The following is a 23,525-nucleotide window of genomic DNA, read 5'->3' as shown; positions in this document are numbered from 1 at the left end:
GATCTAAATCATCATCTTTAAGAAGCACCTTCATTTTGAATTTTTGAATTTTGTCTCCTTTGCAGTTATTATTGAGCCAAAGTTAATGTTTTTGTTCTTGGTTCTTGTCGTTAAGCCATGTTTCAAGCAGAAAATAAAGGGGTGGATCACACTGAACTTCACGCACCATGTTATAAAACATGACTTTTTGCAACCTAACTACTAATTTATAGTGATAAAACGGATGAATAGATTTTCTGAGTGTAGGAAATGGAAACAGGGAACTGGAATGACACTACTATGTTCTTTAAGGGTCAAACCACAGAGGCAAAAAACAGAACTATGTATGTGACACATGCACTGGCAGTGATCGAGGAAGCAGAACAAAAGTTACGACACTCGCAGGAAATAAATCCGTGTTTGAAAACTTCCTTTATAACCACGTCTCATTTGGCCTATTAAACCCTATGCATGAGATAGTTTTATGTGATAACTGTGGCATAGAAACAAGGCAGAACAGCTTCTACCACTTATCATGAAACTCATTTCAAGTTTGTGACTATTGGGGCTACTTTTAGATTTTAACTGAGCAGATATTTAATGTAAGTACATGTATGGCGTGTGAAAGATTAGTTTTTGATTTGCTCCTCAGGGAAAGAGCTTTTAAGTACTGAATGAACTTTCCTGAGATGATGAAATGACCTGGGTGAAAACTTAAATTGGACTGTTAAAAGATTTAAATGAAACTTCACACTTTCAGTCCTCCTGACATTTGTTTGACATCTTTTTTTAAAAAATGTTCACACGTCATGGAGCAGTAGGTTTGTTTTGCAATAGTAAACGGCGTTACTCTTGCTTCCAGGCATCGGCTCTGCCAGGTTGATTTCCGCCGACACCAGCATATCTTTCTTTAAATATTACATAAAATGTTAAAGATAAAGAAGGCTGCATTATAATGGAAGCTAAACGATAAGATAAGTTCTCTGTTTACCGTGTGAATGCATTTGATTTTATTGCAAGTCCCCCCTCATGATGACATATCACGACCCACTTCTTCAGCATGATTAGAGATGTCAAACATATTTATCATCACATATCTGCAGTCTAGACAGTTTCTCAAAGGCAATTTTGCCTGATGTTAGTGTGAGCTGACTTCTTAATGTTTTGTGTCACTGCCTAACCGAGACAGCAAATTTACTGCATGAAACGAAAGGTATATTTAAGGGGATGTCATAGATTTATGCACTTAAGTTAAATCACAAATAAACATCTGTCTTTCCTCTTGATAGATATGCCACTTTAATAAGTAGGATTTAAAGCTTAAAATATTTATTACAATCATACACGTAGGGCATAATTGATAAAATATAAACAGCTGTGGCAAATCTTTCAATGTTCTGCCTTGAATATATTTTCTGTGTTGTATTTGCTCTGCATTATGCTTAGTTTGGATAAATGAGTCCTTCACACAAGGAGAAAGTGCGCCCGTGGAGAAAATGTCTGGCAGTGTGATAAGTAATCACATATTACTCCTTGAGTGAGCACATTTGATAATCTCCCCTTAAACAATCTTGTGCAAATAAACACCTTTCTGGCAGATATCGTGTTTTTTGTGTGCAGAGTGGCTGCCTATAAAAGTAAGTGCACCTGTTAGATGACCTTCCTTGTACAAGGTAGTCATGGGCAAAGTACTGTTTGTGACGGGTGAGTCATAACCATTTTTCCCTTCTATTTGCAGCAGATGGTGTCCTGGTAACAGCTATTTCCAGGATTTGGTAAACAGTATATTTCATCAATTATTAGAGGGCAGTTTTAAACACTTTTGTCAGTAAATTTCTGTGCTTAAAGATAATCATGCAACTTTTTAATGTTACAGCTCTGGCCCTGCTGCTTCACGCGCAGCTTGGTAAGCAATCTGAATCTGAATATTCCTTTTTGTGTTTAGACATTGCATTGCATCGAACCTGAAAAGATCTTGTTTAGTGTGAGGAGGAAGCTTGGGCTCTTTCCTGGCCTTACTACTTAAAACCTGCCCCCCTGATCACATTGTCTACCTAACATTGTATTATACACTTTACCAATATACTCGGGACGTCACGCATTACATATACGAGGGAGTAATTTATACCGTACCAGGGTTGTTGGTGGGGGTGGTAGGGGCTACTTTGTTTGTTTATCTTATGAGTATTTGATTATGTAAAAATGGCTTTTTTGCTTCAATAAAAACATCTGTTATGATATGTAAAGAAACATCAGTGTATTTGGTCTGCGAATAACAGCTTTCCTTTCAATCAAAGGCTCATCCTTCATCCTGTCATGCTACTTCACCAACTGGGCGCAGTACAGACCACCTCCAACCATTTTCATGCCCGATGACATCGACCCATGCCTGTGTACCCATCTTCTGTATGCCTTCGCCACCATAAAGAACAACCAACTGGCCACCTATGAGTGGAATGACGTGGAGCTTTACAGCCAGTTCAATGCCCTGAAGAACCAGTGAGTCACTGAAAATATGTTTGTTTCTCTTGTATAAAAGGAAACAACCCCTATAAAGAACAATAACGTAAGACCATTTTTATGTGTAAAATGTCCAATTTCTTGGCAGGAATGGCAACCTGAAGACTCTTCTGTCTGTTGGAGGATGGAACTTTGGCTCTACAGGGTGAGATTATCTGCAGATGTCTGCAGACTTGACACTAAAAAACAGTGGGGATCTAAATTTTTAACCTCTCAAACCTGCTGGATTGTATGATTGATGCATTATTACAGCTGCTGGTTGTGTGTACAACCTTATTATTATTTTAAATTCCATCCCCAGCTCTCAACATTTTCAGAAATATCAAATATGCCAAATTGAACTGTGGGAAAAAAAAAGAAACACAAAACATCGTAGCTGCAATGAAGTTTTTTTTAAGGAGCATATACAGAACAAAAATGTAATCTTAATGCCTTTTTTTCTGTCTGTAAAGCTCAAATCAGGGTTCGCTTACATTTATTTCTGTTCCTACATTAGGTTTTCACAAATGGTGTTGAGCTCTGCCAACCGTCAGACCTTCATCAACTCAGTCATTTCATTCCTGAGGAAGTATGAGTTTGACGGGCTCGACATTGACTGGGAGTATCCAGCCAACAGAGGAGGCTCTTCTCAAGATAAGCAGTACTACTCTGTTTTCCTGGAGGTTTGTTTTCTGTGTTACGCTTTAAATAATTTCTTGCCCAATAGCATATAGCTACTGAAGCTTGCCTTGAATTTTCGGGGGCCGTGATAATTCCCTGTTGGGTGGATTTGCACTGTGCCTTCCTGAATAAAAGATAAATAAAAGCAAAACAACTCACAACCTGACCATGTTACAAATCATGGATTATGAATCCTGGATTTCAGTTGATACTAAATATTTTATATCTGTTGACATTCAACAGGAGATGAGAGCTGCCTTTGAAAATGAGGCCAAGCAGAGCAACAAGGCTCGTCTTCTGATGTCTGCTGCTGTGTCGGCTGGAAAGGACACCATTGATTCTGCTTATCAGATTCCCAAGCTTGGCCAGTAAGCATCTGAAGCTGTATTTGTAGCCTGTCCAGTCTTATCTACAGCAACATAAATGGGTCACATCGGAACAGGACAACTCTGAATCTCACCCCTTTATGCTAAATTGTCAATGTAAGCCTGTTGATGTTGGTGTGGTAATCTCTTCTCGTCTTGTTTTCCACACCCAGGTCCCTGGATATGATCAACGTCATGAGTTATGACTTCCATGGCTCTTGGGACCCCATGACTGGCGAGTGCAGTCCCCTGTTCAAGGGCCCAGAGGACCAGGGTGGCTTCATCTATTTCAATGTGGTGCGTACTCATGAACGGAGTTTTAATTGACCGTAATAAAGCTTGACTATAGAGTACACAAGTTTTCATTTGCAACTACATTAACACTAAGAGACCTAGGCACCTGCTGGTGGCAGAAGCAGCTATTTTTCTTCCTCTGGGCCAATGAGCAACTGTTGTAGCCAGTGGTGGACTCAGGATGTTTGAGGGGCAGGGGTAAAAAAGGGCATCAGCTGTATGTAGTGGGGCACCAGTGCACAGAAAAGGCCATGGAAAGGCATTGTAGAGGGCATTTCACCATGTTTTCTACACTGGAGGGGCACTTAATCATGATTTATCTACCATAGGGGCATCCAAGAGGGCACTTTCGCAGCGTTTCTTCGAACGTAGGGGCACTAGGGGGTGCCAGCACCTGCGTTACCACCACCCCTCCCTCTTTAATTCCTTTCTATTTACTCTATTTGAATTACTTTTAGACACATCTGCAGTACATGCAATATAATATTGTTAGTCTTTGAGGGTTAAAGCACCCACAAAATCTATCTAGCTCTGGAGCCATGCATATTTCTAATTCCTTTGTTCCAGGACTATGCCATGAACTACTGGAAGAGCCAGGGGGCCCCGGCTGAGAAGCTGATTGTTGGTTTCCCCACATATGGCAACACGTTCACTCTTAAGAGTGCTACTAACCACGGCGTTGGCGCAGCTATTGCTGGCGCTGGAACTCCAGGAAAGTACACCCAAGAGGCTGGAGAACTCGCTTATTTTGAGGTGCACTTTCTGATTATTGTGATAAAGAATGAGCTCGATTGTTAATGGCAGTTCAGTGTTAGTTAATATTCTTCTGTGTGCTTGATAACAGAGCAGATTGGTTTATCTCGATATTACAGGCTCCAGATGAAAGAGTGAATGAGTTCTGGGGCTGTCATTAATGCACTGCTTTGTGTAACTACAGATCTGCAGCTTTTTGAAAGATGGAGCAACTGAGGTTTGGAACCAGGCCCAGGATGTGCCATATGCCTACAAGGGAAACCAGTGGGTGGGCTATGACAACATCAAGAGCTTCCAGATCAAGGTAACGGAGCCGCACAGAACACTTGTTTTACAATTTGACAGGCCAATCTGTCGGCTGCTGTTTATTACCTCTGAGCTAAAAATGTTTCCATAACTCCATAACCTGCCAAGATGTATATAACTTATGTAAGTATTAAAAAATGTGTAAGTTTTTCCTCTGTGCTACAGGAGAATGTGACAGGAGTTGTTCTTTATCCATTTGATCCCTGTATTTCTATGTGGGGTCATGCTGTGGTTATCAGCAAACACTGCCAGCGGTGGAATAGTCTTTTTTTAGCTCAGGAAAGTTTTGAGTGAAATAAGTTCTCTTAATGCAAAGGAAAGGTGCATCGATGCTTCATTTCTGGTCTACTGTAGCATAGGGGAGACTGGAGCATCCTTTATGAGAACTCACGGTGGTCTGAGAACCGTGGTGATCTTTTCCTAAGTCTTCACTTTTTTTCTTCAGACTTAATTTTTCCAACTATTGGACTGTAACCCCAGTGTCAACTTCTGATTTAGTTGCTATTTTTGACCTCAAAATTCTTAATTCTTTCTATGATGCCCCTTTCTGGCTGTTTGTAGGTTGACTGGCTGAAAAAGAGTAACTTTGGAGGTGCCATGGTGTGGACCCTTGACATGGATGACTACATGGGCACTTTCTGTAACCAGGGCAAATACCCACTGATTAATGTCCTCAAAAAGGGCCTTAATCTGGAACAAGCGTGTAAGACTTCTAATACCTTTATCATCGATGATCAGTGGTAAATCCACAGTGTTCTCAGGAAAATAATTTGTTGACATTTGTTTTTCAGCCTGCGCCGCACCTGCCACTAAACTTCCTCCAATCGCAGGAGTGACGACCCAGAGCAGCTCTGGAGGAAGCTCCAGTGGAGGCTCCAGTGGCGGCAGCTCCTCTGGTGGGGGCTCCGGCACCGGCGGCATGGACAGCGGGTTCTGCGCCGGAAAGGCCAATGGCATGTATCCCAACCCAAAGGACAAGAACCAATTCTACAACTGCAGCAGCGGCAAGACCTACTTTGAGAACTGTGCTGCTGGTCTGGTCTTTGACAGCTCCTGTTCTTGTTGCAACTGGGCCTAAAGCTGAAGTTACAGATTGACTGGTTGACTGTTCAAAGGCTGGATGATTCTGTTTTACATTTGTTTTTAGTTCTCGGGGGTCAACTTCTCTGAGTACAAAGTCTTTCCTTCCACATTGGATGTTTAACAATGTAAAACCCGAGGCTCTCCTCTTGAGTGGTTAATTTGAAAGCAAAGAAAATAAACATCAGAAGTGTTGCAGGTGTGTTGTATGTATACACATTTTTTTCTTTGCTGATTATAAAATGTGGTGTCAGAATTGTCTTAGTATCAGTTGAAACAACACTGTTCATCATACCAGTACCATTGTTTTAATGGACATATTATACAGTATGTATATTTCCATGTACAGACGCCAAAGGTATGCAAAAACACAAAATAAAAGACAGAAATTAAAATGAGAAACAGAAAACAAAACAGACAAATGAATGAATGAATTGTTAAAGGATAAGTTCACTCAAAAATAAAAATTCTGTCACCATCCACTCACCACCATGTTGAAGGAAAGTCGGGTGAAGTTTTGTAGTCCACAAAACATTTCTGGAGCTTCACAGCAAAACAGTGTTGCAGCATTTACTTAAACAACTGAAGTAGATGGAGACTTGTTTTAAAACACACAACAAAAGCAAAAAAAATATTACAAAATGGCTTCATTTAGCTCTCAGAGTGCAATCCATGTCTTTGGAAGCCAAGATCTAAAAGGGGCGTAAATACTGTCTTTTCAAATGAAATTGGGATTTCAGAGCTTCTGGAGACTTAGATTTCATTGGACGAGCTGTATTTAGCCATTGTATGGGGTTTTTCAGCAGTCCACAGCTGCTCCAGCTGTTAAGGAGAATGCTGCAACTCTGTTTGCTGTGAAGCTCCAGAAATGTTTTGTGAACTACAAAACTTAACCCGACTTTAAATCAGTATGAGGGTGAGTAGGTAATGACAGATTTTTTTATTTTTGGATGAGCTTATCCCTCAAGTATTCTGTTCTAATCATGATCATGATCCTTGTATTGTAAATTTCAAACCCTGATACAATATTAAACAGAAAACTGATCCACAATTTGATGAACACTTTCCGTGATTTACAAAACAGAAGAGTTTGAACTATGACCTCAGAAATACCATGTCATTTCCAGCACAATAAAAATAAATCCGCACAATGTTCATTTCTTAAGGCTTTAGTAAAACATTTGAAGCCTTTAATGATAGATAGTTGTAATACTTAATCTCCTACAGTAGCCAGTAAAGGAAAAAAGACAACTGCTGTCCCTCTCAGCTGATCTCGGTTGCCTCTTTCTGCTCTGTTTTGGGGGATCCGTTTTGCTCTGCAGCCGGCTCCTCCACCATGGCTGACTTTTTCGTTGTTCCTGTTGGGTTGCAGAGGGAGTTGGAACAGGGGGTAATGAATATGAAATGAATGAAAACAAACTCTACGCTGCAGTGTGTATGAGGGTGCTGGTTGATAATGTACCTGTGAGGTAATTTCTGTGCATTCGATGGAACAGCAGGAGACCAATAAAGAGGATAAAACCGATGCAGGCGATTATCATTCCACACAGCAGGAAGCTGTAGCTGCCTTCAGTCTGTATAATCTGGGGGATGAGATAGCAACATTAAATTACTTAAACAAGAATCTAAACCTCCTCTGGGCTTGTTTTTTGCAATTATAATCTTAAATCTCTACTTCTGCACACTTTCTTTTTCTATAATAATGAAGATACTCATCAGACTTACTGAGCCAACCACAACCTGCATTACCATCTCTCCCATCCCCGCACTCGTCACCAGGACTGATGTTGCACATCCTGCGGGAAGAAATGTATAGTTTATTCCCTCTCCTTGCTCTGAATCCATTACTGTTTTTATTATTATTGAGCTATAAACTCATTATACCCTGGTAATCAAGGATGTCTTCAGTATAGGCAAGCATACAGGGGAATATGCTGCTGAGGAAAAGCCCACATAAGCAGGTCCCGACAAAGAGGAAGACACTGCTGGTGTAGAAAATAAGCAGCATCAACACAGTAACAATAGCACCGGCCTGCAAAAACAAAGAAAAGACAGTATTAATACCAGTGTTTGACCTTGTGTATGTGTCATTTATCATGTTTAAACGTTTTATTGGTCTTACTATGTTGAACATGAGCAGTCTCACAGGCTGGAAACGGTACGAGAGAGGGATAGACAGCAGACGCCCAGCAGTGATCGCTCCCCAAAAGATACTGGCAAGGTAACCTGCTGTCTTATGAGGCAGCGACATCGGTGGTGCCACACCGTAGGTGTACACAAATCCGGCATATGCACCCTGAAAAGGAAAAAGGCAGATTCTTTCATGTGCTCTGCTGTCTGCGTTTTATATGAAACAGATTTTGTAGGCCTACGCGTTCATAAAATTTTATGTGGAACACAGTTTGTGAAATGCACATCATATTATTTATCTGCACTCCTCACTCACCACAATACCATCGGTCATAAAGAGCACCATCCCGCCAAGAATATGAATCATAAAGAAGGATACTGGCAGCCCGCGCAGGTTATCATTCTGACAGCAGCTAAAGATATCCCCATGACCTGAAACAGAGCGTCACAAATGACAGATTGTAGCACACAAAAAGGCATTTATTGTGATTTTTTTCATCTTTTTCACAAAGAAAGAATGCATTATTCATTTAAAAATAGGGGTCCTGTATAAAAATCACTCCCTCCTTGTCTTTACCTCCAGCTTCGTGTTCCTTCTGCTCCACGTCCGGGCCCTCTGCCCCCTGCTGGGTCTCCATTGCTAGTTCATCTTTGTCCAAGAGACGAGGAGTGCTGCTGGGGCAACACGGGATGAGCTGCTCCCGATACATCAGGAACAGGACTGCAAGGGGCACAGGCAGCTGAGGGTGCACAATTAATATTCAGCTTTTTCCCTTTTCACAACAATTAACTGAAACATATTGAGAAGTTACGTCTTCAGTGTCTTACATTGATAAGCGCCATGATCCAGAAGGCATAGTGCACAATGGAATCCTCTTCCAATCCCTCATGGGGCAGGTGGCTCTGAGTTATGTTGTGCTCAGCAATGGGACTGTTTCTCAGCATGTTCCTGAAATGATGCATGATCTCAGTGCCATTCCCTGTGTGATTCCCACAGCCCGTCTCTGAGAGGAAAGGATCTGCAATCAGTGGGCTCACCAGGGCTCCAAACCCAATGAAGAAATGAAGAGCCTGCAGAAAAGACAAAAGGCCACAGACATGGCATACATTATTTTTTCCTCTGTAGAAAATAAGAAAGAAGAAAGAAAAAACAAATGTGATGCCCTATACATTTTTTGAACGCTATCATGTCAGATCAGGTACAAACACTTCATGCTTTTTCACCTGTAAGAAAACAGCAGAGTCCTTCTGATAGATGGTCACCAGTTGGATGTTAGCGATGGTGTCAATAATGCCCATCGCCAATCCAGACACAGCCATGGCGATGGCGAGCAGGAGAACATTATTGCACAGAGGTATGATGGCAAATATTACAGAGATGAGGAGAGCAGACACAAACAAAGCAGCTAGAGCACTGAACAACCTTTAAGAAAGAAAAGACACGGATACAGTTAACATGAAGGTCACTCCTTCTCAGTCTATTTTAGAAGAGTCTGGGGGATTCACACTCCAGATGTGAGTTCATGATACTTACGTCCTCTTGAAAACACCACCAACAGAGCTGCCAATCAACAAGCAAAACTGCTGGGAAAAGAACACCCAGGTGATTTGACTAAGTGTTGAGTTTGTTTGACACTGCAAGTCCAAAATTGTAGGTCCAAGAAATGCAATGCAGAGTCCAAAGCTGAAGAAAACACTCCAGTAGGTCAGTGTGTGATGAGCATTCCTTTTGAACAGAGTAACGATCCGCTCATCCACAAACATCTTGGCAACAGTAAAGAAACTCAGTGAAAGCAGGATTTTTTACCACTATGTCAATGTGTGACAGCAGCTTCTGTCGATGCCTGTTGTAGTATAACCAGTTTCTTGATCTCTTTTAAAGCTTTCAGCTCCCTCCCTGTTGGATTGCTTCACCGAAGATGATGTCCTCTCGAGTTAATGGGTGAAGTGGAAATTCTTCCAACAAAAATATCGCCATTTGCATTGTGTCAATGATTAGCAATGAAAAGGAGTGTGTGTTGAAATGCTACCAGTTAAGTGTGCATTTATATGTAATGGCACTTCCGGCTCTATCAATGGAAAATGTATCATTCAGGAAGCAATGACGCATAGGCTTCTCATGGACAGGTTGTCTTTTCTTTCATACCTGGACAACCTTGCAGCACTCATTGCGAAAACTTGGATGCTAAAAATGACATATTGTGCCATAGAATGTCATTAAAATATAGATAAAATCTATTCAATGAAATCTCTTCAATTTACAAGACATGCACACTCCATCTTTCTTGTTATGCAGTCTTATTATAACTCTGTGTTACCTCACCAAGAAATCTAATGCTTTCATTCTTTTCAACAACTTTGTGCAGTATATCACTACTGAATATATCTGGTGTCCAGTAGGCCAATTTGACATGTGCCAACCACGTTTCTAACTCTTTATTTTTAGTAATATTGTTTAGTACTGACATTCATGTTCCCCAGAGGAGGAATCCTAATGCAGCGCCATCATCTCATGAAAATTCCAGTACTATGGTGGTATGTCGAGGTTGATATCGTACATGTTCATCATGATGTTTGTCACACTGATGTTAGCATTTAGCTCGACTCAACTTTTCTCATTCAGGTGTCTTTTTTCATGACATTTCCTGGTGTGTGGCAAACTGGTGTAACAACACACTTTCTCTCTTGGATCAATCAGTCTGTCTGTCTGTCTGTCTGTCTGTCTGTCTCTGTCTATGACTACAATCAGTGTGAGTCCAAGAATATGAATTTAATATAATTGTTGTCAAATGTTATCTTCTTTTTCTAGAATTCTTCTGAATTTTCTTGAATTTCTTTCCGAGCCAGCATGTGTGTGTGGGTGGGTTTAAAGTTCAGAGATGCTACTGAGAATAGACAATATGTGCAAAATGACACAACAATGTTTAGCTTGACCCCATTTCAGAATGGATGTCAAGTGTCCAAGAAGCTGGCAGATGCTTTGCATCTCAAGACTTCTGCCGATTTAGATATTTGGGATTCTTGCACTCAACCGTTCTTTGGATTTAAAGTGATTGTTCTACAGTGAATAATAGTGAGTAATGTGCATAACTATATTACTTGACCATCATTGTTATGAATAAAAGAAAGGACTTAAAACCTAATCCCTTTAATGATTACATGGAGGAAGCAAAGCTTTGCCGGCTGTGGCCAAATATGGTCTTCCGGCAAGGCCTGGAAACTAAAGAAATCTAAACTAAATACAGGCTTATTATTACAACTGAGAATTTAGTCATCTTTAAACTTACGTATAATGAAAAAACCCTGGCCCCTAAACGGCACAAAGATTTTCCGTATTTTATTTGCATGATAATGACACAAACCTTTATGTGTTTTGAATGTGTTATCTTATCCCCTCTGTGTTATTTTATTGGTTTTTAATGTTGTTAGAGTTACACAATTAGCCAGTTCTGAAGTTTGTTTGTCTCTAAATACCTAAGTATGATGCATATCTATGTGCTAGCTCTCTGATTTAAAACATGCTTATCTTTCCCTGTGATTGTATCTTTCTACACAGTGTTTTACGCCAGGATCACACAGCCTGCAAAGCTAAGCTGTGTAACTGATTTGCCAACATGCCCTGCACAAGGTGGAGATGCTGGTCAGGTACTAAACCCTTAGAAATATATGTGTTTATACAAAAGACATTCATTAACACTGACTTCCTGTTCTGGAGATATAGCAACACAAGATGGCTCGTCCAGCTAATTGTCAACTAACGTGATCTCAGGTAATCAACAGCAACGTCAAGTTACTGAAGTAGGACATCAGTTTCAGAATGAACTTTTCTACACAGGCTAGATTAGGAAGAGACACTGTTTGTGTTTGCTAATTAAAGAACAATAAAGTGCCTTTAAAATCTGTAACAGCTGCTGCACATTTCATAAGTAGTAATGTAATCCACCTAAATTAATTTATTGTTGAGCCTTTTCACTTTGTTTAGGAATTAAAAATCAGCCTTTGTTTGAAGATGAAGATCTGTTTCATTGAAAAATGAAGAACTATGAATATGAAAATCATTTCAGAAGTTTAAGTGCTGAAAACAACATTGTCTCCTCTTTTTTGCCTCCTTTCTCAGTGTATGTGCACTTAAGGCTGAGAATGTCCCAAAATCATAGTTGCTCAGATTTCACTGAGCACAGAGAAACTTCCCTCCATCATCAGATACCTAATGTAATTCTACCAAGGCCTGTAGTAACGTTATTTCCAGGTGCCGCTAAATACAAGGCAAAAAACAATGGAAAATATTTTTGAAGTATGAACTATTTGATATTTCTAATTCAATGACTATTTGAATATTTGAAAACAATGACCCATCCCTACACAGAATATCTGACGAACACACCATGGAATGACAAATCACAGTATCAACCTCTTCAATCTAACCACTGAGTAGACAGCAGAGGGCACACTTTGGGTGTTTGGGGTAAAAAATGGTTGCAACAGTTTTCTCATCCGTCATGCCACATTCTGATTTACAAGGCTATTCTTGGTATGCTTCCAATACCTACAGAACTACATCCTTCAAAAACGTACAGGAAGTTATTGTCTTCCCTCCCAGGACTTATTTCTACTCACTGTCCCTGAAGTCTGTAATAAAAGCTCCCTCTGCTTGGAATCAGTTACAAGATGAAAAGAAAAGAAGGACATCTGGCTGTAGATGTTGTGAATGCTGATTATATGTCTCAGCAATTTGTTATTTGTCTTCACTTTAATTTTGTTTAATGTCTTCAATTGTGTAACTTTGCTGCTGCCTGTCTTGGACAGGGCTCTCTTGAAAAAGGAGATTTGCAGGGTCGGACCTTCTGGAAGCATAAACACCTGGAGTCACGTGGGATTCTGCTCTGACAGTCAGGAGAAGCAAGATGTATATATAGTTTGAGTAGTTTTGGACATTTTAATGCAGATTTCCTATTGTATCTTGAAATAAAGTTAAATAAAAAAAGCTGAGGTCATCAATGGATTAGAAGTTATAATCATTTAATTTACTCCAAATGTAAATAATACATCTGGTGTCTGAATTAATCAGTTTTCTTTGCGCCATTCTTACAAAAAATAAGAAAAGCATCAATATAACAGGTGATTTCAAACTTTTAAAAGATTATTCTGCACAGTAAAGCTCAAACATACACAGTAGCAAAACACATTTTGAAGAAGAGGAGGATATGTTATGCGGATGAATTGAGGTTATCTGTATTTCAGAGTTTCAACACTAGATGGTACTCAAGTGTTACATTCATCTACAATTCAAGGCAAAAATCAATCTGGCTTCCCTCTGTCGAAATATTGAATGATGATTAAATATTTTGCAAAAACATACTTGCTGTCCCTCTTTTCTTTTTCTCAAACACACTCTGAACACAGCATCTCTTGTTCAGTCTGACACATGGCAGCAACAGAAAGAGCCAAGACATCAGTAACAGCATTTAAAGTGAACAAAAACAGCATCGCCCTGCTCCTCTCTGTCTCATCTCCATAGGCTGACATTTAGCCAACTCTCAATCAGAGGCCTGTGACTGTGCCAGGACAATGTGACAGGAATCATAATCTGATTTTTCTCCCTGCTCTTCTCCCACCTCTACTATTTGTTTAATCTATATACTGTGTTTCTTAAAGGTCCAGTGAGCCTGCAGAGAAATGCACATGCTGCCATACAGGATAAAGAAAAGTAAATGACATGGATTACATGCTAATACCTCCAGAGCTCGATGTATTTCTTCATAAGCCTGTGGATGTGTATATTTAATCATATGCGAGGGAGCAAAATGAACATTTCAATGCCTACGAGAAGGAGGAAGTCACAATATGTTTGTGTATTATTACTTGTCAAGTCAGGCAGGCTTACTTGATTCAGTATGCATTAACACTAGTGAGGGGATTAGCTGAAGTACACAGGCTCGTCTAGGAGCGCTAAGAAAATTTATCTGTCGCCTATCCACGTTTCTCCTGTCACTCCCCGCAGCCCTGGATGGAAATGCCCTGCAGTGCACCCCCCTACACATCTCCTCAGGCCCAAAATAGAGCCAAGGCTATGTGGTATGCAAACGGACATGTCTGCAGGGCAAAACAGTGCCATTCTACAAGGCTCTATCCTTTGAAACTGGCTGCCGGTGAAGGAGCCAAGACATAAAGCACGAGTGAGAGTTAGAGCATGAGGAGATCAAAAAGTTATCTGAGCATAATTATTCAGAGAAGTTAGAGAAAATGAAGTGTCACTTTCATGCAAAATCATTTCTGGAAAGCAGATTAGAGAGCGTTCACTGGGCAAACTCTATTAAAAGTTACAAGAAACCAATCCAAAAATGGTAAAACAGAGATTGAAAATGATTGAATTTTTTTACATAAAAGGTTAAAACTGAAATGTTGTATGAGGCAGTATTTTGCGTATTCTGGCATTTTTTGTTCTTGGGGTAATCATTCACCTTGAGCACAGAGTTGGGTCAGATAATGTGTAATCCGGATTACGTAATCAAATTTAAAAAATAAAAAGTCATATATTCAGCCCAGACTCGACAAAACAAGTAATAAGATTATAGTTACATTGTCAAGGATTACTTGATTACATTTTTGGTTATGTGAAAAAGCTCTCCTGACATGTACAGAGTTTCATAGACGAGTGCCGCACTTTGTGTGACAAGAACTTACATAGAAGAAACAGCATCCCGCATGTTGATGATGTAGAATACACACAGAACACATGCAGTTTTTTCCAGTTCCGCTTTTTTAAGAATAATTAGATTTGACCAATTGTAAATACTGAATATGCAAAAGGCATTTTCTTTGCATTGAAAATGTGTTTAATAAGAAAAAGATAAAAAATATTTTGCGGAACTCCAATTTTTGTTGCTGCATCCAGTATAAAGTTACGTATAAAGTATTCAGATTAGATTAGATTACATTTTTTAATCCAATAGATTACATTACTAACTACAAAAATTGCCATGCAGTTTGTATTCAGTGACTTGGTGCATTTCAAAGTAATGTGACCCAAACCTGAGAGACCCCTTAATCTGCTGCAGGACTGAAAGACAAAATAGGTCAATTTACAGCATTTTTAGTACAAAAAAAAAAAGTTTTTCTGTGCTGAGTACTGATAGTTGCACAAAGACAGTATTTTTGTACTATAAAGATTGTAACTTTGAAAGATTAGCACCATAACTCAGACTGTTGAGGCCTACTATCATACTTTTTCATTGCCCCCTCCCGGTTTCCTCCCAGGGTCACAATTTTCCTGTATTTCTCCATATTCATGACACATTTTCACACCCTTTAGCCCCTTTAGCTATCAAAACCTGTTTCTGGCACTGTACAGCATGTACTGTACTACTGCACTTTTGTGCCTCGTCCTCCTCAGTGAGTGAGAGACGGACAGAGAAATGGAGAAGAGAAAGAAATACTCAAGCAAAGTTCAGATGTCCTGGAACGATAAATTCCTGTTTCTTACATAAAGTTTTAAAGAAAAGGGGCATTCATTTTGCCCTAGTGATTGATTTTTCTGTCGCACTGACGTCAATCACCATCAAGAGGCTGACAAGCACTGGGCGGTGGTGTGTACAGACTCTCCAAGGGGCGGGGGAAAGAAATGAATGAATGCATGAAAACTGATGAATGTTGTCGATGTTGAACGCTTATGCCAGAGATTTACGTTTAAGTTCATGCCAGAGGGGCATAAGTACAAAGTATATAACATAACTCAAACCCTAACTCAATGTTGTTGCAGTATCGTTTTTGTTAACAGTCTCCATAATGTAGTAAGAAAGTCTCTGAAACTGAAATTTCTCTGGGAGAGGTACCATAGCCAAAAATCCTTTCAAAATCCTTCCTATTTTTGAGGTCCCAAGGTTTGCAAATATGCCCATCATTTATATTAAAAGTGTATTAGAAAGGGATCTTGCACCAGCCAGTATGAACAGGAGGAATGATACAGCAAAATAACAAGTGTTTCAAAGTTCATACAGCGGCTGACTATTGTTCTACGATGGACTTATTTGAAACTGTGCTCTAGCCAAGTGCTTTGTCTGCCTATAAATACATTCAATCATGTTCTAGTCACTACGTTGAGTATGAAAATACATTGGTTACCACATTTTCCTTTTTATGTTAAATAAAAAAGCATTATTTTCTTACAAAATGTATTCACTAGTAAGGACAGCAGGAGAAAAAGGCCTGACCTTGCAGGAGAGATCATTTAATACGTCTTCAGAGTTATCATGAATCTTCAGATGCGTGCACATTCAGAATGTCATTTGAGTTTTGCGCTGTATTGCACTGAATGTGAAGCCTTATTCTCCAACAGTCCAGGCTTTAATATCATGTGAATAGAAGTTTAAGCTCACTGGAGCGTTGACATTTACCCAAAGGCTTCAATCAGCAGTTCTCACCCAGGATTCCTAAAAGCGCAGCAGCCGATCACATCTGGAGCCCTCTGAATATAATGGCCTCTGTCAGCCAATTCCCACTCTGAACTGTGGATGAATGGAGCGATGCTGCCTCTGTTGATCCCTGTTATATTGGCTAATTAAACCCCAATGCTGCAAGCTGTTAATGATGGTTATTATTGGTCCCATCATGAATTATTTATTAGTGGCCAAGTCATGTTTTGCTGGTGTATCTACACTTTGTTTTGCACCATTAGCAATTGACATCACCTTAGACTTCCACAAAATATACACAACATTTGTGACTGATATTAATCTACGGTACATACATACAGTACGTACACAAAGCTGAACATTTAACATCATGTTGTACTCATCCGTAGATTTAGGTTTGAAACGTTCTGTTGATGATGTAAAGCCGACATTAAATCCTCTCGGTGGGATTTTAAGGTCTAGGGTGGTCTCTTTTTTTAAAATGTTACAACAAATCCTGGAATATATATCTCATTAGGTGCCACTCAAGTCCAGCTCAGAAGCTTTAAAGCCCACCAGAAACTGGAACAAGTGCATTTTGTAATCTTATCTTTAAAAAATGTCTCAAATGTTGATTGGGAACTACTACTACTACTACTACTACCACTACTACTACTACTACTACTACTACTACTACTAATACATTAGACTTATATAGCGCTTTTCTAGATACTCAAAGATGCTTTTTTTTGGGGGGGGGGTTTGTTTTGTTGCTTTGATTTTAAAAACAGTTGCCAAAATCAGTTTCCAAATTACTTTCTCTGCTGATGTTACACAGGAATGTAAAGTGGTAATGCATCCACTGCATCCATTTGCAAATCCTTGAGATGACTGATTTGTTGTTTGAAACCCTTGAAGGAAGAAAGCTGATGACAACACAGTCCACTATAGAATAGTCTGCTGTACCTGAAAACCAGGGCTGTCCAAAGTGGGGACAGCAGGCCAAAGTTAGCCCATCATAAGGTTCAGTTTGGCCTTTCTAGTGAAAAAAAATGTGTTTTGTTGTGGGAGGAAAAATGCTCTTTAAATATGTAAGATTCCTAATTACTAATTATTTTTCAGAATCTGAGCATGGAGGGCAGATTGGCAGTCAGTATAGGGAATCTGGGATCTTAGTGCCATTTTGCATCTTAAAAATACAATAAAAACATTTTTTCCTTTTGGCCTGTGTCCGACCAATAACTGCCATTTTTGGCCCTCCAAGGTAAAAAGTTTGGGCTTCCCTGCCCTAAACACTTAATGACAGGAAACTACAAAAAAAGGGTTGCAAGCTTCTAAAAAGTCTAAATGCTCTTTTTGAATGTTGTTGGAAATGTATTATGTTTGAAGGTCTTTTAATGTTCCCATGTAATTTTACAACTCTGAATAGCAGCCCATGGAAAATAACAGCCTTTGCAACTGATATCATCGACTGTCAGAGCCTACGTTAACCAAACAATGAAATTTGTGCGATTTTTGGTGGTTATCCCCGCAGCGTAGATTTCCTACCTTATGATTTTGCTGTAATTCTAGGAATCATTGTCCTCTATTGAGAACAGCTGACTAAAGAGTAAAATGAACAAAGGATTAGTTTCATAGTGAAGTACGGTTTTTCTAAAATGGATGTGACAGAAACTTCCAGACTATCTAAGGCTTAGACTGAGCCAACGCAGGAATAAAAATCAAGCATTGTGCCCATTTTCATGGATGAAATGCTCCGTCAGTATATCAGCACAGATAATAATTTGAGTGTACGACCTCAGTAGATTTTAATGAAAGGCAAGTGATGAATCAAAACCCAACATAAGGAAACAGATTTCTGTATTGAGGACTGAACCAGCTTTGTTACCCGGGAGATTTCACTGTCAGAGGCAGAAGAGAGAACAACTCATGCATGCAGCTGTCTGGTAATATATGTTTGTACACACATCCGGACACAGAAAACACAATAGTGATTTATTCTTTTCTATCACAAGATGTCTCTTGCTTTCCCCTTCCTCTCCTTCTCCCTGCCCTCCTGTCCCCCCGCCTCTCCCGACACAGTTGTAGGGAGCAGAGCAATGATGCGTGTCTTAGTGAAACCTGGTGAATAGTAATGAACCGAGCCTGTGTGTTTATTTGAGGGAAAGCAAGAGGAAGACAGAGAGAGAGAGGGAAGGGAAGGGTTTGAGGGGAAGGAGGAGGCGGAGGAGGAGGAGGAGGAGGAGGAGGTGGAGGAAGAGGAGGTGGGGGGGTAGACTGTGAGTGAAAACAGGGCTTCTCTTGCGGCACTGATGCAGCACAAGCAGCAGTGAGAGGCACAGTGGTGACTGACAAGAGATGCAGTTGCGTTAATCCTTTACACCCTTTACATGATCGCCTTCGCTCTGTGTCAAACAGCTCATCAGCCATTCTGATCAGGACGACATGACATCACTCATTAAAACCTTTAGAAAACAGTTTATTTTCTCCGGGTGTGCTTCATTATACAGTAGCTCATTCTCCCTATCTGAGCCCCCCTCCTCACATCTAGACAAGGGGGAGGAGGGTGTATTAGTAGAGGAAACGGATGGAGGGGGAGAAGGCTGAGTGTGACTCAGAGAGGGGCAACAGCACCTGCTGTCTTCATCCCAGATTCACCAGGCAAAACAGCAGTCTCTCTCTACTAGTGATGGACTGTTGGGAGGACAAAGAGGCCCAAACAAAGACTAAAAGACTCTAAAGACACCAGGATCTTCAGATCAGTGCTGACTGACTGAGCCACTGCTCATTTGGTAATTATGTTTGCTCCTTGAACCTCTACCTTAAGCCTCGAACTGTATGTGCAGGATGACAACAACAAAGTTTAAGTCATCTCCGAGGTGATGACATGAGCAGCAACCCAGATGAAAATTAATAAAAATGTGAGAGCCTCCATTTACAACCGAGGAATAAGTGACTGGAATATTCAGCAACTGGCTGCAAAGATCAACTAGAGTGCCAGGGCTGAAAGGAAGGGAACAAACACAATAGCCAGCCCCCCTACCTCAGCCCCTCTTTTATCCTTTTCCATCCAGGACCCACGGGCACTCTGCCAACTTGGAATCTTAAGAACTCATTCAAAGAAAGCCAAAGAAAGGGACTTGTTTAAAACCAGGACCCATTCTCTCACAGTCTCTTGTTTTTCCTTACATTTCCCACGTGAAGAGAGGGATTTCTGGATGCTGTTTTCTCTATGACATCGCAACTGAGGAGGGGAGATGGGGAGGCAGAGAGGGGGGTTACAAAAATTGTCATTCATCTAACGTTTTTGTCAGATTCGTGGTTTGAGAGTATTGTGAGCGAGTGATCTCCCCTCTGAGCCCTCTTTCTCCCTCTCACGCTCTCCCTCTCTCTCTCTCCCAGTTTTCATTCTGCTTTTACTCCCTCTGTCTCCCCACTCTCGCTCCTGCTCACATAGTAACTCCTCCCCCCCACTACCCATTGTCTCTCCATACAGTGTTAGGCTGAGGGGATGCCATACTCGTTCCAGCGAGGGACGCAGGAGAGGGAGAAGGAGGTAAGAGTCAGATTTATGGCATAAGAATGCATCCGGCACGAAATGCACGTCACTGTTACTTTCAGAAGTATAAAGTGTGCCGGTGAAGATATTGCTTTCGTCAAGGATGACAGTGAGGATGAGAAGCTGCTTCACTGATGCTTTCATGTGTTGTGTGCAGTGTTTCAATGTGTTTTGGTTGTCTTGTCCGCCAGTGGAAGGTGCTTAGGTGTGTTTGCAATAAATAGAAATCAGGCGCCACCCCTTTTTTCTTCATCTTTGTCTTCAAAACAAGTGTCTAAATTGTCAGATATTAATAATTTGCTGTGTTGTTAAAGCTTTGTGGCTACAATTTCTCATACTCTTCTAGGAATGTATATCTAAAACAATTAAAAACATCTGGCTGCTGACGATTCCCTGAATTGGCTCCCAGCAGAGAGCGGCCATGTACGATGTTTAGGGATTAAAACTAATCCTCCCTGTGGCTGAGATTCACCTTCTTGTCTGGACAGAGTCTGACACAGGGGCTTTACTAATTTATGCTGAGACATGCATGAGCACAGGCTCCCTGGAGCTCAGTGGCAGTGGTCATTTCTTTGAACCTGGGAAAGGCTGATTGAGTAAACACTTTCCCTCAATCGGTGGGTAATGTTCTCTGTCAGAGGTCATGTGAATATCCAGCATATGTAATGCCAATGAGGATTAATCTAGCTTGGCTGCACAGAGTTAGAATAAAGTTAGGATGTCTTCTGATGAAAGTTATGACATCTTGGAACTATGAGAGAATAAAAGAAGCTATGTTAAATGCAGCAAAGGTATGAGAAACTATCTGACAGAGTGGTTTTTACTCCACTTTACCGCATTGCCAGAAAAAATTGAAACAGGTGCATTAAAGGACGACTAGACATGGTTCTCTCAGTACTGGACAGTTGCAGCCTAGTACAGGAAGCTTTGTGTGCTTGTTCAGAGGGAAAAAAAAGGAGAGGCTGTCTCAATGGGGCTTTTGTTGTTTGAGTTGGAGACAGCAAAAGCACAAGAAACACTGACTGACAAATACCTGGCCCCTCTGAGCCTCAAATACCTCAGCATTGCACTTGATACAATGTCAACAAATGCCTCCTCTGTCTTCTATAGTAGGCCGTTTCCTCTCAGTCCACAAGACTTTTTCATGTTTTTATAAAGGCTACTGTTTTCTGAGCAGACATCTGGGTGAGCAGATTTGGCCTGCATAGCTGGAGTGCTGATTCTCCACTCACTGAGGGGTTGAAAACAGTCCAAAGGACTTCCAACAGTTTCGTGCTGAAAATTGTTGCCAACAGTCTTGTGTGTTGGTTCATGGAAAGATTCAGAGTAAATTCAGAGGTTATAAAAGACAAAACATTCAAAAAGAGTGTGAATGGACTTCTAATCAATCAAGCCTACTGGTAGCGTTTCTGTGCATTAATGATAGTTGACTCATCAGTATGATGGCTTTGATAAAAGAGGCACAAGGGCTACTGCATGGAAATGTTCATATCTGCAAAAATGTTTTGGTCATTAATAAAAACTGCTCAGCTTTCGGAGCCCAGTGGTTGCATTAAAATGCTGAGGTAATGATCTCCTTTGTGCATGAGGAAGTCAAGCAGGGGGTTGCTACAGAATATAGAAAGACTTTACGTAATCTGTTTTGAATTCAAAAACAAAATCCTTTTGATTAACACTGCACCTTTTCCCCACAGACGCTGATTTAAAACTGCATTTTTAATCAAAGATTATTCTGCAAACCCCCCGAGGAATTGAACAGCTAGCAGAATATTGTTTCTAAGATTCAAGCACCGGGTAGGGGTCGATTTATTTGAGTTTGTGCTGTGAAAAATATAATTCCCTCGGTCTAAAGACTCACAAGACAGTTTAATTTTACTCCCCCCGGGCCTCAGATGAACACTTCCAGTTTCTTGGGTTAATTATTCATGTGGATGTGAGTTTTTTAATCCCGACTGTTGTCTGTAAACTGCCCCTGTGTTTTCCTCCCACATGTCAAGCTTTCAGCTCTAACTGCGTGATTTCTCAAACTGCATCTGAGACTGATTTAGCATCATTATCTCCTAAATCAAACCACAAGTGTGTCTTATGGCTTTCTATTCCTATGTGAGTTCTTTCTAACATGTCATGTAGGGTTTAAAGCCATTGGATACACAGTGGACAGTCAACTTATAGGAACTCTGATGACTTTTGACAACAAAAATCGATTCCAAACATAAGGAATAATCATTGCAATTTGTAATGTAAGTTTAGCTTGTGTAGCATTTTGTTCAGCTATTTGAAGCATTTAAAATCTTATGTAATGACATCACCAGAATGTTTTCCCACAGCATCTTCATCATCTTTCTTTCCTTGCATCAAACTTTTTGAGTTGTAGGGCAAATACAGATATTTTGAGTTGAAGCGAACATTAGTTATTTTCCTGTAGATGTTTTGGGAAATGGATGATTTTCATAAAAGTTGTGACTAAGCAGAAGGTCAAGGACATGAAACAGTTCTCTTCCTGCTGCTGTGAGCAGTTCTACAACTTTCATGAACACCTTACAGCTCTACTATTTTACTACTGGGGAAATTAAATCACAACTCCCTGCATTTAAAAATGTGTTTAATCTAATTACTGTGCTATATCCTACATCACCAATTATTTTACACATTCAAATTCTTTCTAACCATTTTCTCAGGAAATGATCCCAATATGACCCTCGCCCCAACCACCATCTTTTTTGCATGTTCAAAGGGGTAGGGTGTCCTGATTCTTATTGGGATAGAGGGGTAAGGTGAAGTGTAAGGGCTACATGGCCCTCCAAATGGAGCTTTTTCAGGGGCACACTTTAAAGATTCATGACAACTCTATGTCATTTCAATGTATTATGGTCATTTCTTTATAACAGGCATAAAACAATTGCTGCTCGTTTGCTGATGTCTAGCTAACTAGCTTGCTCCCTAACATAACACTTTTGTCGCTAATTTGTGCATGATAGTCTTGCACTTTACCATATTTTCGTTGTTGAATTCCCCCCTTTTGATGGCATATGTTTGCTGTTTTGTTGTTTTGCATTTTAACAATAAAGACCTCTTGAGTATGAAATTTCACAAGCGTCCAACAGCGGAGTTGCTGCACTTAGTACCACTCCTCTTATATCAGTGGCGACTGGCAGGGTGAGAACATGGATTGCTAATGTTAGTCAATAAAGTTGCCAGGTTAAGAAGCAGTGCTCATATTTATTTGATGATTGACAGCATGAAGTTGTGAACGAATTGTGAATGTCTAAAGAAAATGGAAATGGGATTGAGCCTTAGTTAAAATGTATCCAGTAAGACATTATTATTGTAATAACAGAGCTTCAAAAAGATAAAACTGTAAAAATTCTGAGCATATGCTGCAAAAAATTTAGACCTACTGTACATCACTACTGCTGAGACTATTTTGATTTATTTGTTATAAAATGCAGTGCTTTCATGTGTTCCAATTAATAAAACAATGAGGTAACA

At 40.2% G+C, this 23,525-nt stretch overlaps 2 protein-coding genes across 2 annotated transcripts; one reads left to right on the top strand and one right to left on the bottom strand.

Moving 5' to 3' along the window:
- The first annotated feature begins 1,649 nt into the window (after window positions 1-1,649).
- LOC141000190 (acidic mammalian chitinase-like) lies at window positions 1,650-6,155 on the top strand. The gene is made up of 11 exons (XM_073470835.1): window positions 1,650-1,683; window positions 1,856-1,885; window positions 2,277-2,478; window positions 2,588-2,644; window positions 2,996-3,161; window positions 3,403-3,527; window positions 3,698-3,821; window positions 4,386-4,571; window positions 4,756-4,875; window positions 5,439-5,580; window positions 5,669-6,155. Exons 1-11 carry the CDS (start codon window positions 1,659-1,661, stop codon window positions 5,953-5,955), a joined length of 1,464 nt encoding a protein of 487 aa, XP_073326936.1. The 5' UTR covers window positions 1,650-1,658; the 3' UTR covers window positions 5,956-6,155.
- A 960-nt stretch (window positions 6,156-7,115) lies between these two features.
- mfsd4ab (major facilitator superfamily domain containing 4Ab) lies at window positions 7,116-9,851 on the bottom strand. The gene is made up of 10 exons (XM_073470993.1): window positions 9,622-9,851; window positions 9,312-9,510; window positions 8,916-9,158; window positions 8,665-8,827; window positions 8,404-8,519; window positions 8,080-8,253; window positions 7,842-7,989; window positions 7,683-7,753; window positions 7,420-7,540; window positions 7,116-7,315 (listed from the first exon to the last, which is right to left on the bottom strand). The coding sequence occupies exons 1-10, from the start codon at window positions 9,849-9,851 to the stop codon at window positions 7,221-7,223; spliced, it is 1,560 nt and encodes a 519-aa protein (XP_073327094.1). The 3' UTR covers window positions 7,116-7,220.
- Between the last annotated feature and the right edge of the window lie 13,674 nt (window positions 9,852-23,525).

The sequence above is a fragment of the Pagrus major genome, chromosome 7 (assembly GCF_040436345.1).
Source record: "Pagrus major chromosome 7, Pma_NU_1.0".
Taxonomy (NCBI): Eukaryota; Metazoa; Chordata; class Actinopteri; order Spariformes; family Sparidae; genus Pagrus; species Pagrus major.
This window is presented reverse-complemented; position numbering and strand designations above follow the sequence as displayed.